Source organism: Pocillopora damicornis, chromosome 12 (assembly GCF_964200805.1).
Source record: "Pocillopora damicornis chromosome 12, jaPocDami1.2, whole genome shotgun sequence".
Classification (NCBI taxonomy): domain Eukaryota; kingdom Metazoa; phylum Cnidaria; class Anthozoa; order Scleractinia; family Pocilloporidae; genus Pocillopora; species Pocillopora damicornis.
The window spans coordinates 7,792,658-7,813,695 of NC_142681.1; the positions used below are offsets into that span (position 1 = coordinate 7,792,658).

The 21,038-nt window shown below is 37.5% G+C and overlaps 2 protein-coding genes, 1 non-coding gene and 1 pseudogene across 6 annotated transcripts in view; 3 read left to right on the forward strand and 1 right to left on the reverse strand.

Annotated features, from left to right (window-relative positions):
- LOC149036312 (E3 ubiquitin-protein ligase CHFR-like) overlaps nucleotides 1-21,038 on the forward strand; it is a 45,728-nt gene that overhangs the window by 23,831 nt on the left and 859 nt on the right. The gene's annotated exons all lie outside the window — the stretch shown is intronic.
- On the reverse strand, nucleotides 7,570-9,922 carry LOC149036314 (uncharacterized; annotated as a pseudogene). The gene has a single exon (XR_016181582.1). The product of XR_016181582.1 is annotated as an uncharacterized LOC149036314 (transcript).
- LOC149036315 (uncharacterized) lies at nucleotides 18,168-20,083 on the forward strand. The gene is made up of 2 exons (XM_089189239.1): nucleotides 18,168-19,092; nucleotides 19,262-20,083. The coding sequence occupies exons 1-2, from the start codon at nucleotides 19,074-19,076 to the stop codon at nucleotides 19,612-19,614; spliced, it is 372 nt and encodes a 123-aa protein (XP_089045365.1). The 5' UTR covers nucleotides 18,168-19,073; the 3' UTR covers nucleotides 19,615-20,083.
- On the forward strand, nucleotides 18,955-19,027 carry Trnar-acg (transfer RNA arginine (anticodon ACG)). Its single transcript has one exon. It is a non-coding gene; the product is annotated as a tRNA-Arg (tRNA).

Here is a 21,038-nt window from a genome sequence, read left to right on the forward strand (position 1 = left end):
TGATTGGTTAAGGTATAAAGCTACTTCCGGTCTGAGGGAGGCAAAAGTGTGGACTTATCTTTGTTGTTGGATTAACTTTGGTTGAATTCTTAGCTGGATAAGTATTTGATAAATTTAGTGGATTTATCAGGCACAAAATATGCACAAAATATCACATCGCAGCTAGTAAGCTGAATTGCAGAAAATTTAAAGTAATTTTGGAAAAAATTTAACATTATGCATGGTCCTTAAAAACTACTATACATGGTAAAATTTGCATTATAAAATCTATGTTTATTAGCATCAAATTTACTAATTAAGACTTAGTTTATGTAAAACTGATATTTACTCATTGAAAATCGTTTATGACTAGGTAAAACTAGGAATTGTCTTTGCCATACACAGATGGTATAAAAGAACATTAATTTTGAATCTGTCAATTCTTGTGAGCAGTCTTTGGAAGGTTTGAGTTTTCCATGTTCTGTACTTTGGTTGGGGCTTGAGTGGTAGCTTTAACCTTGGCATTTAAAGCAGACACATGAAGGCTCCCCCAAAGGGGAATATAAAGAATAAAAAGGATCACTAGGCAGAGATGTATGGACTTGTAAGAGTGGCAGAAGGGATTGCCACTTTCAGATGAGTTTATGGTATTAACTAAATGTCTTAATGATCTACCATTTGCTCCTTAATAACCTCAAGTCTCCAAGTAGGGAGATTGGGTGGGTGCATTAATTTTTCATCTGCATATTTGGCCTGAATTAGAATTGCTTTGCTTGTTGGTTAACTTGAACCTTCTTTGCCTTTGTGTCTTTCTAGTCTCCCAGAGTAACCATGCAGTAGTTTATTTCCTCTCCTAGAAGTCTATTCTGAGTCAACTTGCAATTAATGATTATAAAAGCTAATTATAATAGTTATTAGGAAAGTACAGACTAAATTACGGATAAAATTATTTAGAATTACAACATGCTTTAAAATCCACAAGTGTACAAACTAGTGAAAATTGAAATGTTTAAGTGAAAAGATGGTGGTCTTTGATGATATCTTTGGCAGCTAACAGTTCCATGATAAAATTGTAATACTGCAGAAACCACAGCACAGGGAATCACGTTCACATCATGACATTTATTCTTTGGGTACTGAACCCAAACCAGAGAATTGATGTATTCATTTCAGTTCTGTGTAACTTAACATTACAAGGGTGGGGTGTAACAATTCCACAAAAACCTGAGGCAAGCAGTCATCCCTTTATCGGTCAACGTTCTTGTTGCCTGTCAAACCAGGAGTTCTTGTCAGGGGGACAAAATCTGTGTTTCTTTGCTGAATCTCCAGCTTGGATAGAGTGGTGTAAGATGGCTATCAAGTTCTTTTTCATGGTGTAAACAGCTACATTTATCTCACGGATGGATTTGAGGTTGACAGAACGTTATGTGTAATGGTTAGACCATGGTATCTCTGAATCTTCTTTACTTGTTTGTCTGAGGTGGCCACGCCCTCCAACTGGCTTTTTCATGTGAAAAACACTTGCCTCAAGGAAATTGTAGGGCATTAGATATACAGGACAAGCAGAAAGCAAAAAATTATTGATTGAATTACTAAAGTAATTTATAGTAGAGCAAACATTGCCAAACAATAAATCAACAACTATGTACCTACTATCTTATGCACATAGTCAAACAGAAACTGTACGATAAAATTGAAACATTTTTCAGAGAACTGTTCAGAACAGTTGAAGTTGACCACTTGTTAAATAATAGAGATAGTTGAGGAAAACGGGCTTAGATATACTAGCTTATATCCTTTTCTTTTAAAATCCCTTTCTTCATCTGAGCTTTATGATCAATAGTCTGATAAAGCCAGGTTGAATCTAGACTCACCGATTGGTCGATCAATGTCAGATTCAAAGAAAGATGAACTTATTAATATATCGGGTGTTGTATAATCATAGTAATAATGATAATAATAGTAATGATAATTGTTATTTGTACTAATTGACCAAAAGCACCTATCAAAGTTGCTAATGCATATGTTAATTACATTATAAGTTTAATATTTGTTAAAGCAGGAACAGATCTGAGGTGTTTGAAAGCTAAAAGGAATAACTCATTGAAAATGTCTTAACTTTACTCTTAAGGAAACTTAAGCATGCTACAGTTCTTATTTTGTCTATTTGTTTGGCCAGAGTGAGGGAGCAATGACTGAAAAAAGTGCAATTTTCACAGGAGTCAAGACTATCCTCAGAGACCTAACAATTCCTTGTTGGTGGGATGGAGTGGAGTGTCCAAGGCATGTTATTAATTAAGGAGTCTGCATCAACAACTTTATTCACAGGGGGTGTTTCTTTAGTTTGCCTTTCTTTTCTTTCTATAATGGTTTAGGACTTTTTACTGGTGATCTCAGAGGACAATCACTACCTCAAGAGAAAAGTCTCGGCAAGTTAGTTGTCAGGTTGATTGTAGCTTGCTAGAGATCTATCTCGTGAGCTCCCCTTCAAGACATGTGCCTCACGTAAAACTATACATAGATATACATATAGGAAGTCTGATCTGATTTTTCTGTTGTACAGTGCTTGATACGTAGAAGTAGAGCGCAATATTTATGAGATAGGGGAAAAAACAGAGACTATACTTTCATCCCTACAAGCCTGTTTCGTGATTACTCACTCATCAGGGGATTTTATTGTGAAGAATATTCATAACCATCATTTATATAATTTACAAACTTGCATAAAGGCATGGCGGGAAATTTCAATGCTTTGTTCAATTGTTAATATACACAGTAATTGTTTGTTTATGTGGTGGCATGAAGACACGTGTTCATTACGTTTATTGAGTGATGATAATTCAGGTTGGTGGATGATAAGTAATTTTTCTTTGAGGCAGAGGTTGCATCTTTTGCTTGTGTTGTTGTAGGGTGATCTTGATGAAAGGATGGGCCATAAAATAAAGTGGTCAATGTTATTTTCTTTAAGGGTCCAGGTATGTTTGCTGAGTTCGGTAGAGTTTCTGTGTTTTGTGTGTTGGAATGATGTGGTGTGGTTTCTGTATCTAGTCTTCAAGTCGTTTTCTGTAAGTCTGATTTACGTTTCAGTGGTGCTGTTGTCCTTACGTGTGACGGTGGCTCGGTAGATTAGTGATGACTGGAGGCAGTTTCAGTTAAGTGGGCATGTGTTCTTCTGTTGGCAGCTCCAAGTTTTGGCGTCTTTTGTGTTGGTGTTATTTGCGGTGTCATTGAAGGGTTTGGATGAATTTAAAATGCGTTTGTTGTTGTTGTTGTTGTCGATGGTCTGCTTAGTGTTATTCATGCAGCTGTAGCAGGTTTTGATTGTGTTACGATCAAAGATTCTTTTAAGTTTGTGGTCTTTCGGGAAGTGCTTGTCTTCTATGGCAAGGAGTCTGTCTCTGATATTGGTGCTGACATTTTTGCTGAATTGGGGGTTGCACCAGAGTATGTTGTTCCGTTGACTGTCTTTTCGTTTGTTAGTTATGGGTGGTTCATAATGTAGAATGGACTGGTATCCGCATTTGTCGAGTGCTTTTTGATATGGAGCCGCTCCTCCATATCAAAAAGCACTTGGTGAATGCTTTTTGATATGGAGGGGCGGCTCCATATCAATAAGCACTCGAAGAATGCAGATACTGGTACACTCTACACTACGAACCACCCACAACTAACAACCAAAAAGCAGATAACGGAACAACATGCTCTGGTACAACCCCTCATTCAGCAAAATTGTCAGCACCAATATTGGACACCAATTCTTTGCCCTAGTAGACAAGCATTTCTCGAAAGACCACAAACTCAGAAGAATCTTTAATCGTAACACAATCGAAATCAGTTACAGTTGCATGAATAACACTTAACAGATCATGGACAACCACAACAAATGCGTTGTAAATTCATCCAAACACATCAATGACACCATTGATAACACCAACACAAAAGACAGCAAAACTTGCAGCTGCCGACAGAAGATCACATGTTCACTTAACGGAAACTGCTTCCAGTCATCACCAATCTACCAAGCCACTGTCGCACGTGAGGACAACACCACCGCTGAGACATACATCAGACTTACAGAAAACGACTTCAAGACTAGATACAGAAACCACACCGCATTGTTCTAACACACAAAACACAGAACCTCTACCGAACTCAGCAAACATATCTGGACCCTTCAAGAAAATAACATTGACCACTTTATTTCATGGCGCATCCTTTCATGAAGATCACCCTACAACAGTGCAAGCAAAAGATGCAACCTCTGCATCAAAGAAATATTACTTATCTTCCACCAACCTGAATTATTATCACTCAAGAAACGTAATGAAGTTGTCTACTGTGCAACAATTGAACAGAGAATTGAAATTTACCATGACGCCTATTTGCAGATTTGAATAATAGGCGTGGATGTGCATATTATATACATATATATATTCCTTGTGGTTTAAATTTACTTTGGCATTTATGGGAACAACAGAAATTCAGGGAATGAAAAGATGGCAAAAAAAGGAGATTATACACTAACATCTGGGCCTCGTAACACATTTTAGAGGTGACCTAAATAGTTAAGGCAAAGTATGCCTCCTTAAAGAAATGTTTGAAACTGTTTATGTTTATTATATGAGGGCTCAAGGCTGTTCATAGCATTATGCAACTGTGTGACATTGCATACTAGCAGCTGTTTCTTAAAATAGGAGAAACCTTGTCCCTGCAGGGCTGGGGAGATGTGTTGAACTTCTTGGTGTTTGTCAGCATGAGAGTGGCAAACTTTTGTGCATGGTGCTACTCATGTATGTGATCCATGTACAATTATATCATTACCCATTTCAAATAAGAAAGTAAAAAAATTGATAAAAGCTAAAATTACGGTAGAAAAAAATCAAAATACAGTCTGGAATATCTATACAAAGACAAGTCTAACCCCTTAATATGACTTTATCTTCATTGCAAATATGTAAATATCAAGATATCAAGACCAATAAAAAGAATTCTTTGGTCGAATAAAAATAGTTCAAAGTATCGATTTAAAACCTATTTACATAGCCCTGACAGTGTTTTTCTCTAGGCATAGGTGTCTAATTTTCATTAAATTTGTTTATCTTTACTACAACTGTATCATTCTATTAAATCTCCAAAGGGAATATGCCTTACTGACAATGCATGGCGCACAGCATCTAGTTCTCTTTGCTCACTTTTACAAAGTTTTTTTCACTTGTTTACTTTGATTTACTGACCTTCATAGATTGCTGTCTGAATGGCATATGAAGCAAATTTTTGTTTCCTTTTTCTGGCTGGTAGTTGTATTAAAGGTCTGAAATTATTGGTCTCGGTTCCTGGTGACTCAGTGACCATTTTTTACGCATAAAATGTAATACTTTATACACTGTTGTACATTACAAATTTAAAATACAAAATACTTAGAACACTGAGGAATAGTTCAAATGAAGAGCCAGGAGGCTAAATAGCCGCTAAGTTTGGATTGGGATTTTGTGATTGGGCAATAAGTATTGGTCAGCATACGGGGTAAAATGCTCAGAAAAGCAGGCTTTGTTTTTGATTAAAACTTTTCTATTTCTGCTTGGGTGGGCGCTGGCACTTCTGGTTTCAGAGAGGGACTTTAAGTGATGACTTCGATGTTCCCCTATCGAGATTCTCTATTGTTTTGTCAAGGTCAGTTTTTATTTTCTTTGCAAATGCTTGTTCTCCAGAGTTATTGTACACTCAAGGTTTACATAAATTTTTTGGGAGCATATCTGGTGTTGTATCCATGAATACTGCTTGCATATTAAAAATGATTTTGGAGTAGATCCACTTAAGCAGGCCTTTCTGCCATAGATGCAAAAACTTTAAAGCACTGTGTTGATACAAATTATTTACTGTTAGAATATCTAGAATGTTGAACAGATGGAGGGTGTTATCAGAACTACCTATAAAGGTCTTTTATAAGTGAATAGTAATTGAAATAAAATATTCTGATGGATGTGGTCTTTTGGCTGGGTTGACTGAATTTGTGAGGAAGCTGAATCCGTGATTTACCTCATTGGTTTACATCAGTAGCATTCTTATGAACCTTCAATAAGATTTCCCTTAAAAGAAGCTTGGAAAATTTGACTTCAGATGATTTGAGGTCATTGAAGCTATGTTTCTATGCATCACGACTGCCTAACTGCTGGAAAAATTGCCACCTCCCATGAGGGGTATATTCAGTGCCTAAGAGGCATCCTTTGGCACATGTAGATTTATTGAATTTTAGACCAAAAACCATAATTGGAGTTTGAAGTTTTTCCGATAGGAGCTGTCAAAGAAGTATACATTGCTCGCACAAAATGCTTTCAAGTTGGAGTCCAGTGTTTTATAAACAGTTACAAATGTAAAAACGATGATAAAAATGCCTTTGTTCATTCATCTTCTCTAAGTTTTGACCATGACGCTGGATGACAATTCTTTTGTTAAATTTTCCCTACATTGTGATTTTGAAGATATCTCGTCCTTGCCCATTTTTTGATGAATGGAGACCATGACTATGCACGATTGTATTAGTATATTAATAGAATCACCCTCATAAAATTGTGAAGATCCTCATCACTATTCAAAGCTGATGGAATGCTTGCCAATCAAGCGAAGTATTTTCAACTATAAGGGGTTATTTGAAATGTGCAGTAGTACGTCATCATATAATAATGTACTTTTGTTCTATGCCACTATCCAGTTTTTGTTCAACTGTGGACAGTTTGTTCTGACTGGTTTCCAAAATTGGACTTTACTTAAGTTTGCTCTGGGCTTTGCAATTGGCAGGAGAATCTTGATTAAAGTAATAAGATCTACAGGGCATCACAATGCTTGTGTGATCAGACTGTTGTTACGATACTATGATATTTGCACAATAACCAACAAGCAATTTCTCAAGTGTCTGTGAGTGCATGGAAAAACATTTTCTGCTTTCCCCAAAGTTCATTAACATAGTGAGAAACTTAAAAGTTTTACCTTTGCTTATTCAGTTTGCACAAGTGTTTCACCTGAGGAGATCTGTGGACTCTATACTTGTTGTGTAGCACTTGTTATACTTGTTGTGTAGTACTGACAAAACAAAGGTTAATTATAAAAGTGAAATAAGGTTGCGTTTGATCAAAAGGATATTCTTTATCGATCATCCAATCATTTTAGATTCTGTTAAAAAATAAATCAGTTAGGGAAAAAGTTATTCTAAAGATATAATAAAGTAAGAATAAGAATTAAAGAAAAATTATCAGTAACTATTACATTACAAGAGTATTTAAAAAAAAGGCTTGAGAATTGAGGTTACCAATTTCAAGCGGTTTGAGCTTTTTAAAGTAGGAAACACTCAAGTTAACCTCTGATCCAGTGCTCTGATCAGTGTGTATGTATCGGAATGTAAACAATTTCATTTCAAATCACTCATGATGATTTGATAGTATGCAGAGCATGTCAAGTTATAGGAATTAGCCATGACAAAGATGAAAATTCATCTGAAAACCGAAAATGCTTAACCAGCTATGGTTCATTATCATGTTATGGAAACATCTGTCAATAATTTGAAGGTCTTTCAAAAGACACTCACAAATTTCAAGTCTGGCAACAACCCAAATATTTTATTCACATTATAACCTTGTTTATTCGACAATAGCAAATCAAAGTCAATAAGAAGTTAGCTATAAAATTTTTGAAACAAAGCAAACAGAGTTTTATTAGATACTATTAGTGCATGCCTGTTCAGCCATCCTTCTGTTACAGAGATAACTGTCAATAGCTTTAGAGCAATCCACAGCAATTCCTGTTGTGTCAACATCAATGGAAGAATTTAAATATAATCGGTTCGATCTTTTTTATTTAACTGGATCTAAGGTACGTTTTTCCCCTGCCCTACTTACATTTGGTCCATCTAATTCCTGTGGTAAAAAGAAAAGCTGCACAATATGTATGGCAAAATTCTTATTGAGGGTCGACTTAAACTGCAGTGAAGGAGGGTATCCTCTGAAGTTTCCTCCTCTGATGGCGCACAGTTAGGTGCTGAAGTTCTCATCATTAAATTTCATTTAAGGATACTGGAACATGAGCAGCATCTTGCAGCACTGAACAAACAGATGCAAAGGTGTATGTTTAATTAGTTCCATTGGTTTTAATCATATGTGGACAAACTTGACTTAACCGATAAATTTTTCAAGATTTTTTTTTTTGTATATTAACTTGGGCTGTGTTGAATATTGAAATAAACTACCAAGTCTCTTTTTGGATCATACATGTATGTGTAGAAATAATTTTGTAATCAAGTTTAATGTTATGTTAGTGGAAATTAAGTGACACTTTGTTTAGATACTGCACCATAATGGAAGAATGGTTGTATAACCTACATCTAATTCTAAAGAAATTGTTTGAGTAACAAGTTTAGTTTTAGTTTTGACTAATTTTTCCACTAGCAACACTCTGCTTAATGGCCTTCATGACATCACTTGAGCAAATCTCACCCTTCATTATCAACAGTTGACTTTGAAAGTCCACAATAGCAAAACCTGTGGTCACAATCTCAAACTCTCCTAGGAATGTAAGAATCGCTGATATTCCTCTTTTTGATGCAATAAGCAATGCTGTTGGGGTCCCTTTCTCTCAGGCACATCATGTGGACAAATTTGTGTTTAAACACTCTCCACCACTGTAAGCTCTTTTTGGCATTGCATTTGTTTTCCACATACTAAGCCAGCTTAACATGCTTTGCCTCTCTATCCTGCATTGAATTGAGGCCTAATCCATAGCAAAGCCTCAGATATTAAACTTCCTGTTCGGATGTTAACCTTCGTGTCCAATTGTCCTCACAGTAGAAGTGATACCGTTAAGCAACAAACAATTGGCATTGAAAAAGTGTTAGCATGAGGTCTTTAGCTTTCCCACTTGCTCAATGTGCACCTCGACTGTTGAGTAAATAGAAACTGCGTCTCTGAATTCAACAACAACAACAAATGCCAGTGTGAAGTTTCACAACTGACCCCTTTGAAAGAGAGTTGATCTTCAGAACTTCCTATATCAAAGAGACAAAATGCCAACAAAAGTACTTTGATTCAAGCCTTGTGAATCCATATGAGAATGTAATACCTTTCTTTTGCTTCTCGGTGAACCACCGAAGAAAGGCCTTGTGTAATCTCCCATGCTTGACCTTGTCTTCCAGGCACTTCAAAACTGCTAGCAGAGGGGAACTGTCTAGAAGATCAGAGACTGTTGTTTCTGCCTTGAGGTGACTCTGGTTTGTGTACTGCATTACAGCAGAGAGTGCAGCTGAAAACCAGTTCTGCCAAGCATTGTTTGTGCTATGTAGAGGCTCCACCTTGAGTAAATCAACATACTTCCCCGACAGAGGAACAAATTCTTGTCTCAACTTGTTTTGAGCAATGAATCTGTAATATGACTTCTTTGTTTGCCCATGGGATCTTTAAGTCTTTCCTTTGACTTTTCCACTTTCTCTGCAATGGCCAGTCTCTCGGTGTACTGCCATGGTCACCATGTTGCTTTAGGGCCACCAATAAAACCATGGCTCCCTTGTGTGTTCGATTAACATTGGCAAAAGGTGGAAAGTGGGTTGCACAATTGTTTAGTTCTCGTAAGTGGGATGACATGCATTTCATGTCAGATGGTGTAACTGCCACTGGCGACTAATACTAATTCTAGCGCAATTTTTAACGCGGAACGAAACGACATGGTATGGTTAAAACTGCAAATAAAACAGCGAACGAAAACTATTACAATATAAACTAGACTAAATACAAAAGCAAAGCTACAATGAAAACAACGAAGAAAACTACATGATACAAAACTTACATTTGTTGCAATGTTATAGATCCTGCCTAATGGCGAACAAACTGCACGAAGCGAAAAGAATAAATATACGAAACTACACTGCAAAACTACACCAAACTACGATGAAAAATACGGTTAAATACATGCTACGTTACGCAAAGTTACGTCAACAATGACACAAAGAAAGTGCACACAAAATTTTACTACAATTAGCACTCTTGCACAAGAACAATAAACAAACGAAAAAGAATGTAAGGCGTTGCGATCTACAGATGGTATCAGTTCAAATTTGAACACAACATGCTCTCCTATCTCAGTGGTCAATGTCTTCTCTTCAATCTGTTCCATTTCTTCCCTCAGGTGATTTGAGTAAGATTTCATGAGTGGATGATCTTCACAGTTGGCACCAAGGAGTATATTATTATCATCACAACTTTGTACTCTGTTCAGCAGGTTGAGAAAGCTAAGTATGCAGTGACTGTCATCCTTGCCAAATGGCGCGCCATCTGCCCCCACTACCACATACAGTACTCCTCACTCAACCTAATCAAAAGATCACATCCATCGGAATATTTTATTTCAATCACTATCTACTTACAAAAGACCTTTATAAGGAGTTCTGTTAGTTTTTGAGGGAAACTTTTCAGGATTTGCAAAATTGCCATTTTCGCTTCAAAATAGGTAAAATGTATGAAGCTCTCACTGCGATGGTATTTAACCAATTACTGTGAGGATTTGCACACATATTTTTCCATTCTTAGTTAATATTCGCCACAAGTATCAGTCAATTTGATTGACGGCTTGTCAATCAACAGAGGCAGAGAAACGACTGTGTTTTTAGACTTTTCGATTCATCCAAATATTTGACAACTTTGAGGTCAAATATCTCCCCTTTCCAGAAAGCTACAACACTAATCTTGATTCCCCTTTATAACCCATCATTTCATCTCTGAAAATCACCAAAAACATCTTTGGGCGCTACCGTATTTTTGTCTTGGATGCCTTTTAAAATCTGCGACTGTGACAAGTTTCTCTCAACTACACCTGTCACGCAATTTTTGCTTTAGGCGGTCGCTTGACCAAATAAACCTACATTTATTGGCTCTTTATACAAGATGATTGATCAAGAAAAGTGAAAAATATGAAAAACTTTCGAGATTTTTTGTAGGAATGGAAAATTTCACGTTTAGAGAGATGCATGTGGGCGAAAAATCGATGGGAAAATCGTAGCGTTTCTTTCTCTTGTCGTTTATTACTTTGGAGATTTGCTAAAATCAGGAAATAGGGCTCTTGTTACAGAACAAAACATTCATTAGCCTATAATTTGATCGTCTATTATCATTATCGCACAAATAATAAGGGAACTGCAACAGGAGAGGATATTTTAAAGTCATGTCGCGTGCTTGTTGACGTACAAGTTCCTGTGTGTAACAACTTCGGCTTTTCCATACCGCGGATGACGGGAAACTCTGCCCCCCTTATTTGATAGGAAATATCAATAGCCCCATAAAATTCATTGTAACTGCGTCATGTTTCCAGAAAATAAGACTGGAAAATGTTTTTTCCACTTTCCACCATTAAGAAATTCCACGTAGAAGTAGTATTTGTTGCGTGACTGCGTGACCTTTCATGAGAAGTAGAAATTGTTTATCTTTTTTTTTTTTTTTCAAGAAGACACTTCTGGAAAGTTCTTAATCCTTCTGTTATCTTATTTTCCTGTTTTTTGACTGCAAATATCATCTACATTTGCTATTATTTTCGCCGATTGTCATGGCCTTTCCTGCGTGCACGTGCGTGCCAGTTCATATACAGCACTCTTTCGAGTTTTTTTGGGTGGTGTCGGGCTAAGCTGTGTAGGTCTGGCTCAAAAGATATCTGCACGCTGCAATACAGGTTCCTATGTTTGCTTCTTTTTCTTTATTTGTATTTTTATTCTCTGCCTTGCATTATCACACATTTATGTTTTTTTACTCCCTCAGCGCGTTCCCTCAGATTTGGAAGTAGGCTGTGAAAAGTCAATATTGACCAGAAATTAAACCCTTTTCTATCACTATTTGTTTCAGAGAACCCCTGTTATTTATAACTTTATTTCTCAAGAGAATGTGTTTTTATTTGCTATCTATTTCCATTAGAACATGAAACTAGGTCCTGATAAGTTTTTTGTTTCGTGACTCCCAAAAACTGTGTTTGCGACAACATCAATTGAGAAATCAAAGGCAATTACGCCTGAGAAATTCGCTTTTAACCTTCTACCCGCCGAAGGCAAATCCATGTAATGAAACGTTCTAAGACCTCTGTAAACTAGAGACATTACGTGATGTTGAGGGGTCAAATATTTACATTAAATCTGCTACCCTCAAACGGATCGCGTATTCGTACATGTAACGTCCGGAAAATATCCCGCATATATCACACCGTGGGCGCACCTAGCGAATTCTATCCACTGGCTTCAATAGTAAAGAGACAACTTATTTACTATTTGTATATGAGCAAGCTTATTTGCCCTACTTGAAAAAATCCTTGATGAAGTCTACTCTTGTCCGACGAAACGTGTGGGAGATAAATACAAGTTTTTACTTTCTCAGTTCGTGCGGTGATGCTCACTTGTTTGTTCCGTCCAAAACGCTTTTAGTGTGAAGTCAGGTCGACCTCGACAGAAAAGTTTAGCTTACCCTGTCATAATCAATGGTTTGATACCGTAACTACCCATTTAGATACATCATTGGGCTTTGATCACAATAATGAAAAAATGTGCGTTTCCTCACGCACGCCACATTTATTCTTTGGAAAATTATTTTACTCGAGGGCGATGTCGCTTAGCTTAGCGCATCTTGACTCTGACCGACGAAAATTATCGAGGTGAACCCCATGGAATTCTTGTCAAATGTTTTACAAACTTTGTCTACCCTTGATTTGCACGCAGAAAATTAAAGAAAAAGCAAATTCCGAACGGTAGTTCAAAATATTTTATTTATTGGTCAATTTATGAACTGTTTTATAACAGCGCGAGGAAAAAGCAAAATTGAAACAACCGGCGTATCGGTCAAATTAATTCCAATTTTTTCAACAAGGAGTTTGTCATTTTTCCCAGTGAATTTAAGTGGGGGTCAATTTTTTGTGACAGCCGAAGATAGACATCTCTGAAACGTCTCTGAAACTCTTAAAGAGTTTACACTTCCGGTAATATTTTCCTCCTTCTCGCAACAGCGCAACAGACATTGTTAATCCTATGTAGTGTAGGTGTATCAGTTGTATTACGTCTTCAAAGTGATGCCATATAAGAAATCAAGTGTCTAAAAAGCCCTCAATTCAACCTAACACTCGAATTGATAGAGTCAAGATGGTGCAGTTGTCTTGCTCACTTGCAACTAACTGTAGAACCAAATGTTATTTTTCTTGCGCTGACCAGGGACGGCAACAGCTCATGCCTATAAATTCGTAGGTGTACAGCTTAAAAAAAAAATTGAGAGACGTAGATGTATCCCAAACACGCGTTTCGTCCGAGAAGAAGCTTATTCTAGCGCGTATTGGCTTATTTGGAGAGTTACGAAGACCGCGATTTCACGATATGCCTCAAATATCGTGCACAACTTAATGTGAGATTCAGACCTTCGGGTTCGTAAATGCCACTATTCTCCTCATAAAAATCGGAGACGTAAAGTTGAGAGAGAGGTGAATCTGAAGATGGCAGAAGAAATCAAAGCTGGTGGCGAGTCTTCCTGGTGGCAAGGTGACTGTAAACCTAATAGAACGCGTACTGTAACTGCTATCTTGGAGTCGGCAATGAATAAGGAAGAAGGGCAAGAAGAGCGCTTATCTGAACATCAGTTTTCCTAACTGGTGATTTGTGACTGAGATGAACTTGATATCATATGATTGCTAGGGATACGCAGGTACTGTAGAGGCGCTCACATAAATAGAGGTGGGCGATCCTCCCTCTGACTTAAGAACTGCGACAAGTTTAGAGCTCAGACCAACTGACACAGTTTGGAGCACCTCAGGGTCTCACTAGGCTCATCACATTAGAGACCTTCAGCAAACTAATCGTAGAAGCGGATGGTTATCGGTAACTTGCACAGATCTCTGAACGCGGGTCATTGCGAGAACTATATCCAATCCGTCACAGACAGAACAAGAAAGCGAGATATTCTTGCTAAAAGGAAGAACGTATCGAGACGTTTCAGTCATTGACTGCCACCCAAAAGCACCCTAACAAAGACAAACACAGTGAAGCTGACAAAAAAGAATCCGCTTATGATAAGATCAAGAGGAAATAGACGAAGACCGGCTTGCCATTCTATAGGGGATGGCTACGTTCAAGGACGGACCTCAGGTAAAATTCTGACGAACAATCCCTAACTAGCCAAGTGGACTTTGGATGGGCTCTTTGGAAAACACAAAAAACAGCCACCTTTTCTCAGAAAGCAAAGAATTATCTCCTAGACATGTGCTGGACAGTGGTGGAAACTTGCAAGGCAACCGCCTCTAATGTGACTTCCCAAATATCGAGTTTAAGAGACGACACCAGCCAGAAATGTTGTCTAAGACTGACCGGTTGATAGAGCAGCAAATCGCTCGATACTTCAGGCGGTTATCTGCCTTAACAAAAATTGGTTTACTGACGAGGTCCCTCTCTGTAAATATGAATGATGACGAAGAGGCCGATGCCGATGATCTAGCTTCAGAAGTCGAAACTGACCGAACAAGGCAGAAGATAAGGAGGGACCTTGCAAAATTTAAACGAAGACTGCAGCAGAGGGTACAGCTGCTATTAAGCTAAAAAAAAAAATAACGACATTTGCATCTCACTTTTCTTTCATATTTATGGTCTTTGCTCACGAAAACAACTGATTTTATCAAGGGAAATTTGCAGGAAGCCTACTGGTCAAAATACTGCTGGCTCATTCTTAATAAATTTTACAAGTCAAGCAATTAAACGCCGGCAACACTCGATCTAGAGAGATGTAGATTTATATGTAGTCATAGAATGCTTGAAAAAATATGCAGATATTTTACGATAAAAGCAGGCAAATAATCATAGAGATCTGCAGATTATTCTGAAATTGCTATCTAGCAGACAGCATGAACAATGCGCTTGAATAATTCTTAAGGAGAGTCTTCGGGTCACGCAACAGATGTTAGCTTAGCCGAGTTCTGCATGGAAATGTTCGATGGCGCTAAGTGACAACGACAACTCTATTTTAATTTTATTTTCGGGATAGAAGCACAGTTTTTAGTCTGATAGAACTATTGATATTTGCTCTCAAGCGAGAGCGCAGAATTTCTCGTCTGTAAAAGCCGAAGTTGTAGCACACTGGAACTTGTACAGTGATGTCAACAAAAAGCGTCAAGCGACCGCCTAAAGCAAGAATTGCGTGACAGGTGTAGTTGAGAGAAACTTGTCACAGTCGCAGATTTTAAAAGGCATCCAAGACAAAAATACGGTAGCGCCCAAAGATGTTTTTGGTGATTTTCAGAGATGAAATGATGGGTTATAAAGGGGAATCAAGATTAGTGTTGTAGCTTTCTGGAAAGGGGAGATATTTGACCTCAAAGTTGTCAAATATTTGGATGAATCGAAAAGTCTAAAAACACAGTCGTTTCTTTGCCTCTGTTGATTGACAAGCCGTCAATCAAATTGACTGATACTTGTTGCGAATATTAACTAAGAATGGAAAAATATGTGTGCAAATCCTCAGAGTAATTGGTTAAATACCATCGCAGTGAGAGCTTCATACATTTTACCTATTTTGAAGCGAAAATGGCAATTTTGCAAATCCTGAAAAGTTTCCCTCAAAAACTAACAGAACTCCTTATAAAGGTCTTTTGTAAGTAGATAGTGATGGAAATAAAATATTCCGATGGATGTGATCTTTTGATTAGGTTGAGTGAGGAGTACTGTATGTGGCAGTGGGGGCAGATGGTGCGCCATTTGGCAAGGATGACACAGTCACTGCATACTTAGCTTTCTCAACCTGCTGAACAGAGTACAAAGTTGTGATGATAATAATATACTCCTTGGTGCCAACTGTGAAGAGGATCATCCACTCATGAAATCTTACTCAAATCACCTGAGGGAAGAAATGGAACAGATTGAAGAGAAGACATTGACCACTGAGATAGAAGAGCATGTTGTGTTCAAATTTGAACTGATACCATCTGTAGATCGCAACGCCTTACATTCTTTTTCGTTTGTTTATTGTTCTTGTGCAAGAGTGCTAATTGTAGTAAAATTTTGTGTGCACTTTCTTTGTGTCATTGTTGACGTAACTTTGCGTACTGGCAAAGTTTCAATGAAATCGGTGAAATGGCATGTAGCACGACTGCCCGGTGCTCTCGTGGACAGGCTCTTAAATCGATACCGAGGACCCGTTTCCAACTTGCTAAGAGTGCATTTAGTTGCCTTCCTCCACGATTACTAGCTTTCTTGACAGCTTTCTGAAGACAGAATACTTTCTTTCTGAAGACTTCTGATATGCGGCTATTGATTATTACACCTCGTATATCTGATTGCTCTAACACTTTGTTTACGATTGTTGAAAGGAACGACTCATGGTTCTTCGTCTTCGTCTTTGTAACATTGCTTTGAAATAGTATAGATTAGTAAGCTGAAACGAAAAATTAATCAGGGAAGTTTACGAAAAATCCAGTAAACAAGCTTAAAAAGGGCATTTATTTAGACTTCATATTTCAACGAACTTCACAAATCTTACCTGTTTATCTTGTAAATAAACGATGGCAGATTAATTCCCGAAGCGCTTTCTGAGTTTCCTGATCCCTCTCCTACTGCTTTCACGCTTAAAAAACAGGAAAAAATCAAAAGGAGCAAGATAAAGCTGTTTTGAAACGCCATTTGACGAGCGTAAATCTGCTTTTTGTTCGACACTTTACATGTCAAAACAAAGGAAATTTGTTCCTTTTTTTTATTCTGACGGTACATTGCTTTACTTTACATGTCAAAACAAAGGAAATTTGTTCCTTTTTTTGATTCTGACGGTACATTTTTAATTTGCGCCTGCGTAAAAGAGCTATCGCCCGAGACCCTTCGCTCGGTCGTGTCTTGATCAAAAACGCCTTGTTAATTTGGGGAGCTTATAACAGGCATTTTACAGTTTGCTAATTTTTTTCTACTGGAAACAGTGCTCGCCAGAATAGGATGTAATGGGCGATGGTAAGGATATGGACTCCCTAGAAAGTTAAAAAAAAGATTAGGCGAGTACTTTGTAAAAGTGCCAAAGGGTACATTGACAATTCTAATTGTCTGTTCAACCGCGTTGTCACCACTCAGTTGATACGACCCCATCCCAACTTACATACTCACCATTAAATGTTTATGGTTTGCTCCGGGACTCTTCTGCTTTTGGTTTACTCTTCTTGACAGTAAAATTAAGGCCCCCTCAAGCTCGGCAATTTTCTTCTTTGCCTCCTGTAGCTTTTCGTCTATTGATGCCATGTGCTTGACAAAATCAGATTGAGTTGTTTGCACAGTTTGTTTTAGCTGGGACAGTTTTTCTTCGAGATTAGCAATGTCTTTGTCTGTCCCAACGAGAGTTTGTTTAGGAAAGGCGATCTCCTTCTCTTTAGCTGTAAATGAATATTGCAAGTACTTACAATAAAAGATTGAACAGATTCAAGGTCTGAGTGATAAAGTAAACCGGGAAAAACTAAAAACTGAACTATTTATGACGGAACGAGAAGCAGTAGAGAAGGGGAGGGGGTAAACGACTTATTGTTGGTTGAACATCGGCAACTCTTAGTAAAATGGCTTCCTAGTCCGCGCGCACTTTTCTTTTCATGCATGCGTGACCACATAAAACTAACCATTAATCTGTGTTTCAAGGTAGATGATCTTCAGTGTTAGTTGTTCCTTTTCTCTCGCAGACTGAAAAAAATCGACCAAAATAGTAATTTTTTAACCAACGAAATTAGAAGAGAACAAATAAGCTGGGATAAAAAACATTTTCAACTTGCAATCCCGCGTGAAGATAGTGGAATGTCGAAGGGTGGCATCAAAATCTAAGAATTTCATTTGCGTGCGCTTTTTCATCTCTCCACGAAGAAAAAGTTTTTCAAACTTAGTTACCTGAATTCCTTTAATGCAGAAAAATTCCAGTTGCGTTAAATGTTTCGTCAATGTTGAACGGACTTAAATATGAGCTAATTTTGGAGGGAACCGTTTTACAATTGCAATTAACCAATAACGACCTATTTTCACAGCTTCTATATTGAATCAGGTCTAGTTGCGCGTTCGTCATGAAATCACTTGAGCTTCTTTTTTTCGGCATGCTCCCTCGGATAACAAATTGAAACTTTCAAAATAACTAAACGCACTTTTTTAACCAAAAGGAGATTCCAGGTTCGAGTCCTGGCGGGGTCGATGTTATTTTGGTAAAATAATATTTGTATCTTCTGAATTTCTTTCATCCTTTTAATCGCTCTCATTAAATTATTAGGCTGGATAAGAAATCATGTTCGATAGAAGGGCTTTTCAAACAAGTTATTTGTTTTTCCGTTCCGATAGTATCCAGCTTCTCTGATAGACAATATACGTCATCCTATGATGAAACACAACCCCCACCAGAAAATCTCTTACATCTACCATGGAAATTGGTTTAAGATACTGTCACTGATCATAAATTACTTCCGTTCTCTTCAGTGAAGAGTCGAATCACTTTGGTCATGTTGGATGATGAAAGTAAAATGAAGGCCTACCCTTCCCCTAACCCAACATTAACAACTGACTGTTGTTGGGTTAGGGGAGGGGTAGGTGGACAGTTGCCCAGATACTGATATTGATCCAAATGAAGGAGAGGTATCCCCACATATTCCATCAGGAAAGACATCCAGGGTTTATCTTTGAATATCGCAATATCAAACTAAAGTCGAGCTCGTTTTCAGTGTTTACATAAGTATTTTGCTATTTTTCTGTGGTTAAATCATGCCTTGCTTATTTCATCCTCATGCAAAAATCGAGAGAAAATCTGATAGAAAAATAGAAACAACCAGAACTAAAAATATAAATATTTTATTTCTCAGGCCTCGTATAAAAACAACTTTAACAGCAAAAGCAGGAAGAATAAAAATTTATTGAATGAATTCTATTTTGATTGGAATAAATTTCATTTTAGAGCATAATCCACGCTTTCTTCTGTGCTTTGACCAAAATAGGAAGGCCCCGTGGCCCAGCGGATAAGGCATCTGACTACGAATCAGGGGATTCCAGGTTCAAATCCTGGCGGGGTCGCTGTTATTTTGATTTTTTTCTCATATAAATCGCCTTTCACAAAGTTATGAGACCACATACCACAGGTGAGGCGTAGTTATGTTTACTAGAGTAGAATTGCTGCATTTGCTATTTAAAAAAGTATTGAACGTTTATCTAATATTCTCCGGCTTCTATAATACAAGTCATCCTTTCGTGAAATGTAACCCCTCCCGATTGAGTTATTATGCTTGTTACATCTGCTTGTTTTCCCAGGCTTCATTGCGGACTCAGAGGGAAAGTATGACCCGGCATTTCTGACAGTCGGAGCGATAATAATTTTTGGTTCAAATCTCATGTTTCTGAGAAAGCTGACGGGACGGAAAGACTCGAGTGAGGTAAATCTTGCATTGGGTATAGAATCTTTTGAGTTATTTGTTAACGCAAGGGAACGGTGCTTTGAATGCAGGAGATCCTGGCAAGAAGTACCGCAGGTTGTAAAAGGTGTGATTCGTCAGAGCTCGGATCACTCGGAGTTCTGGAAAATTTTGGCGATCAAGGCAACTGACAAAGGTACCCGTGAGCTATCGGTGCAATTTCTTGGCGATCATCTTTGGGTAAAAGGGTAAATCTCTTCTCGTTCTGGAAAAGATGGCGTTTGGGCAAGACGTCTATGGACAAATAGTTGAATACATTTGAAAAAACTACTTACTAAGAGATTATAAATAGTTTGTAATCTCTTGCTTCTTACTGAAATTGAACCAGAATAAAAATAATAATTTGCAAACGTTCAATATTTAAACTGTATCACGATACGATAACATGCGAAATTCTCTAATATTTATTGTCACCAGCTTCACTACTACAGTTTCATACGAGTTGTTGTTCTTATTGTACAATATTTTCAACAACTTGAATCACAAAATTTCAAAATTTTTCCCTCCGAATAGTGATAGATTTCTTAGAAAAGACATTTTTCGTTCGTTTGTAGATTTTTACAGAGTTTTGATTCAACACATGGCTACCTCTTCAATTTAGAAAAATCAAAGCTGAATAACCACACAAATTCCCAAAATGTTTATGGTTCAACTGTCAGTTGATGGGTAAAGTTACTTAGTAAACTTACTGTGTATTAAGGAACCTCAAGCAAACTAAGAGGGCTACGAGGACGTGGCAATACATAAGATTAAATGGGCAAAACAATAGCTCAGCGCATGTATTTTAGAGCTTTGTACATTTCTAAGCCGTCCTTTGTATAACCACAACGTGAAATAACCAAAGTTTGCATGGTCTGAGAACAGAACCGATTTGGCAAATTATTTCAGTTTCCATTTGGAACTCAATGCTCAATGTTACTAGCACCAAACATGTCAGAGCTTGTGTCTTTGCAATCAAAACGTTTAAACGTTCCAAGTCCTTAGGCTCCCCATTTGAACCTTATGACAAATTAATCATCGAGAGAAAAAAATCGCACATCACATAACCTTTGTGTACAGTATTTTTAATACTGTTTAATTCCATTTAAAAATGGAATTAAAACCACTCGTATTTGTTAAATGTTTCCAGAGCATTGTGGAGACCTAGATTAGAAATCAAGTCATATTTGGTAGCGGAGCATTATTACACGTGCTTTTCAAACAAATTATATATTTTCCCATTCTGATAGGCTCCGGCCTCTCTAATATACGATATACGTCATCATTTAGTGAAATAAAACCCCCACCGGAAATCCTCCCACATCTAACATGGAAACTGGTTTAAGATACTACCACTGTGATCATGGAGGATGATGAAAGGAAAATGAAGGAGACATATTCTCACATATTCCATCGGGAAAGACATCCGGGGTTTATCTTAGAATTTCGCAATATTAAACTAAAGAGAAAATCTGGTAGAAAAAGAAAGAGAAACAACCAGAACGACAAATATAAATATTTTATTTCTCAGGCCTTGTATACAAACAACTTCAACAGCAGAAGCATAAGGAATAAGAGTTTAATGAATGAGTTGTTTCTTGATCGGAATAGATTTCATTTTTGAGTGTAATTCACGG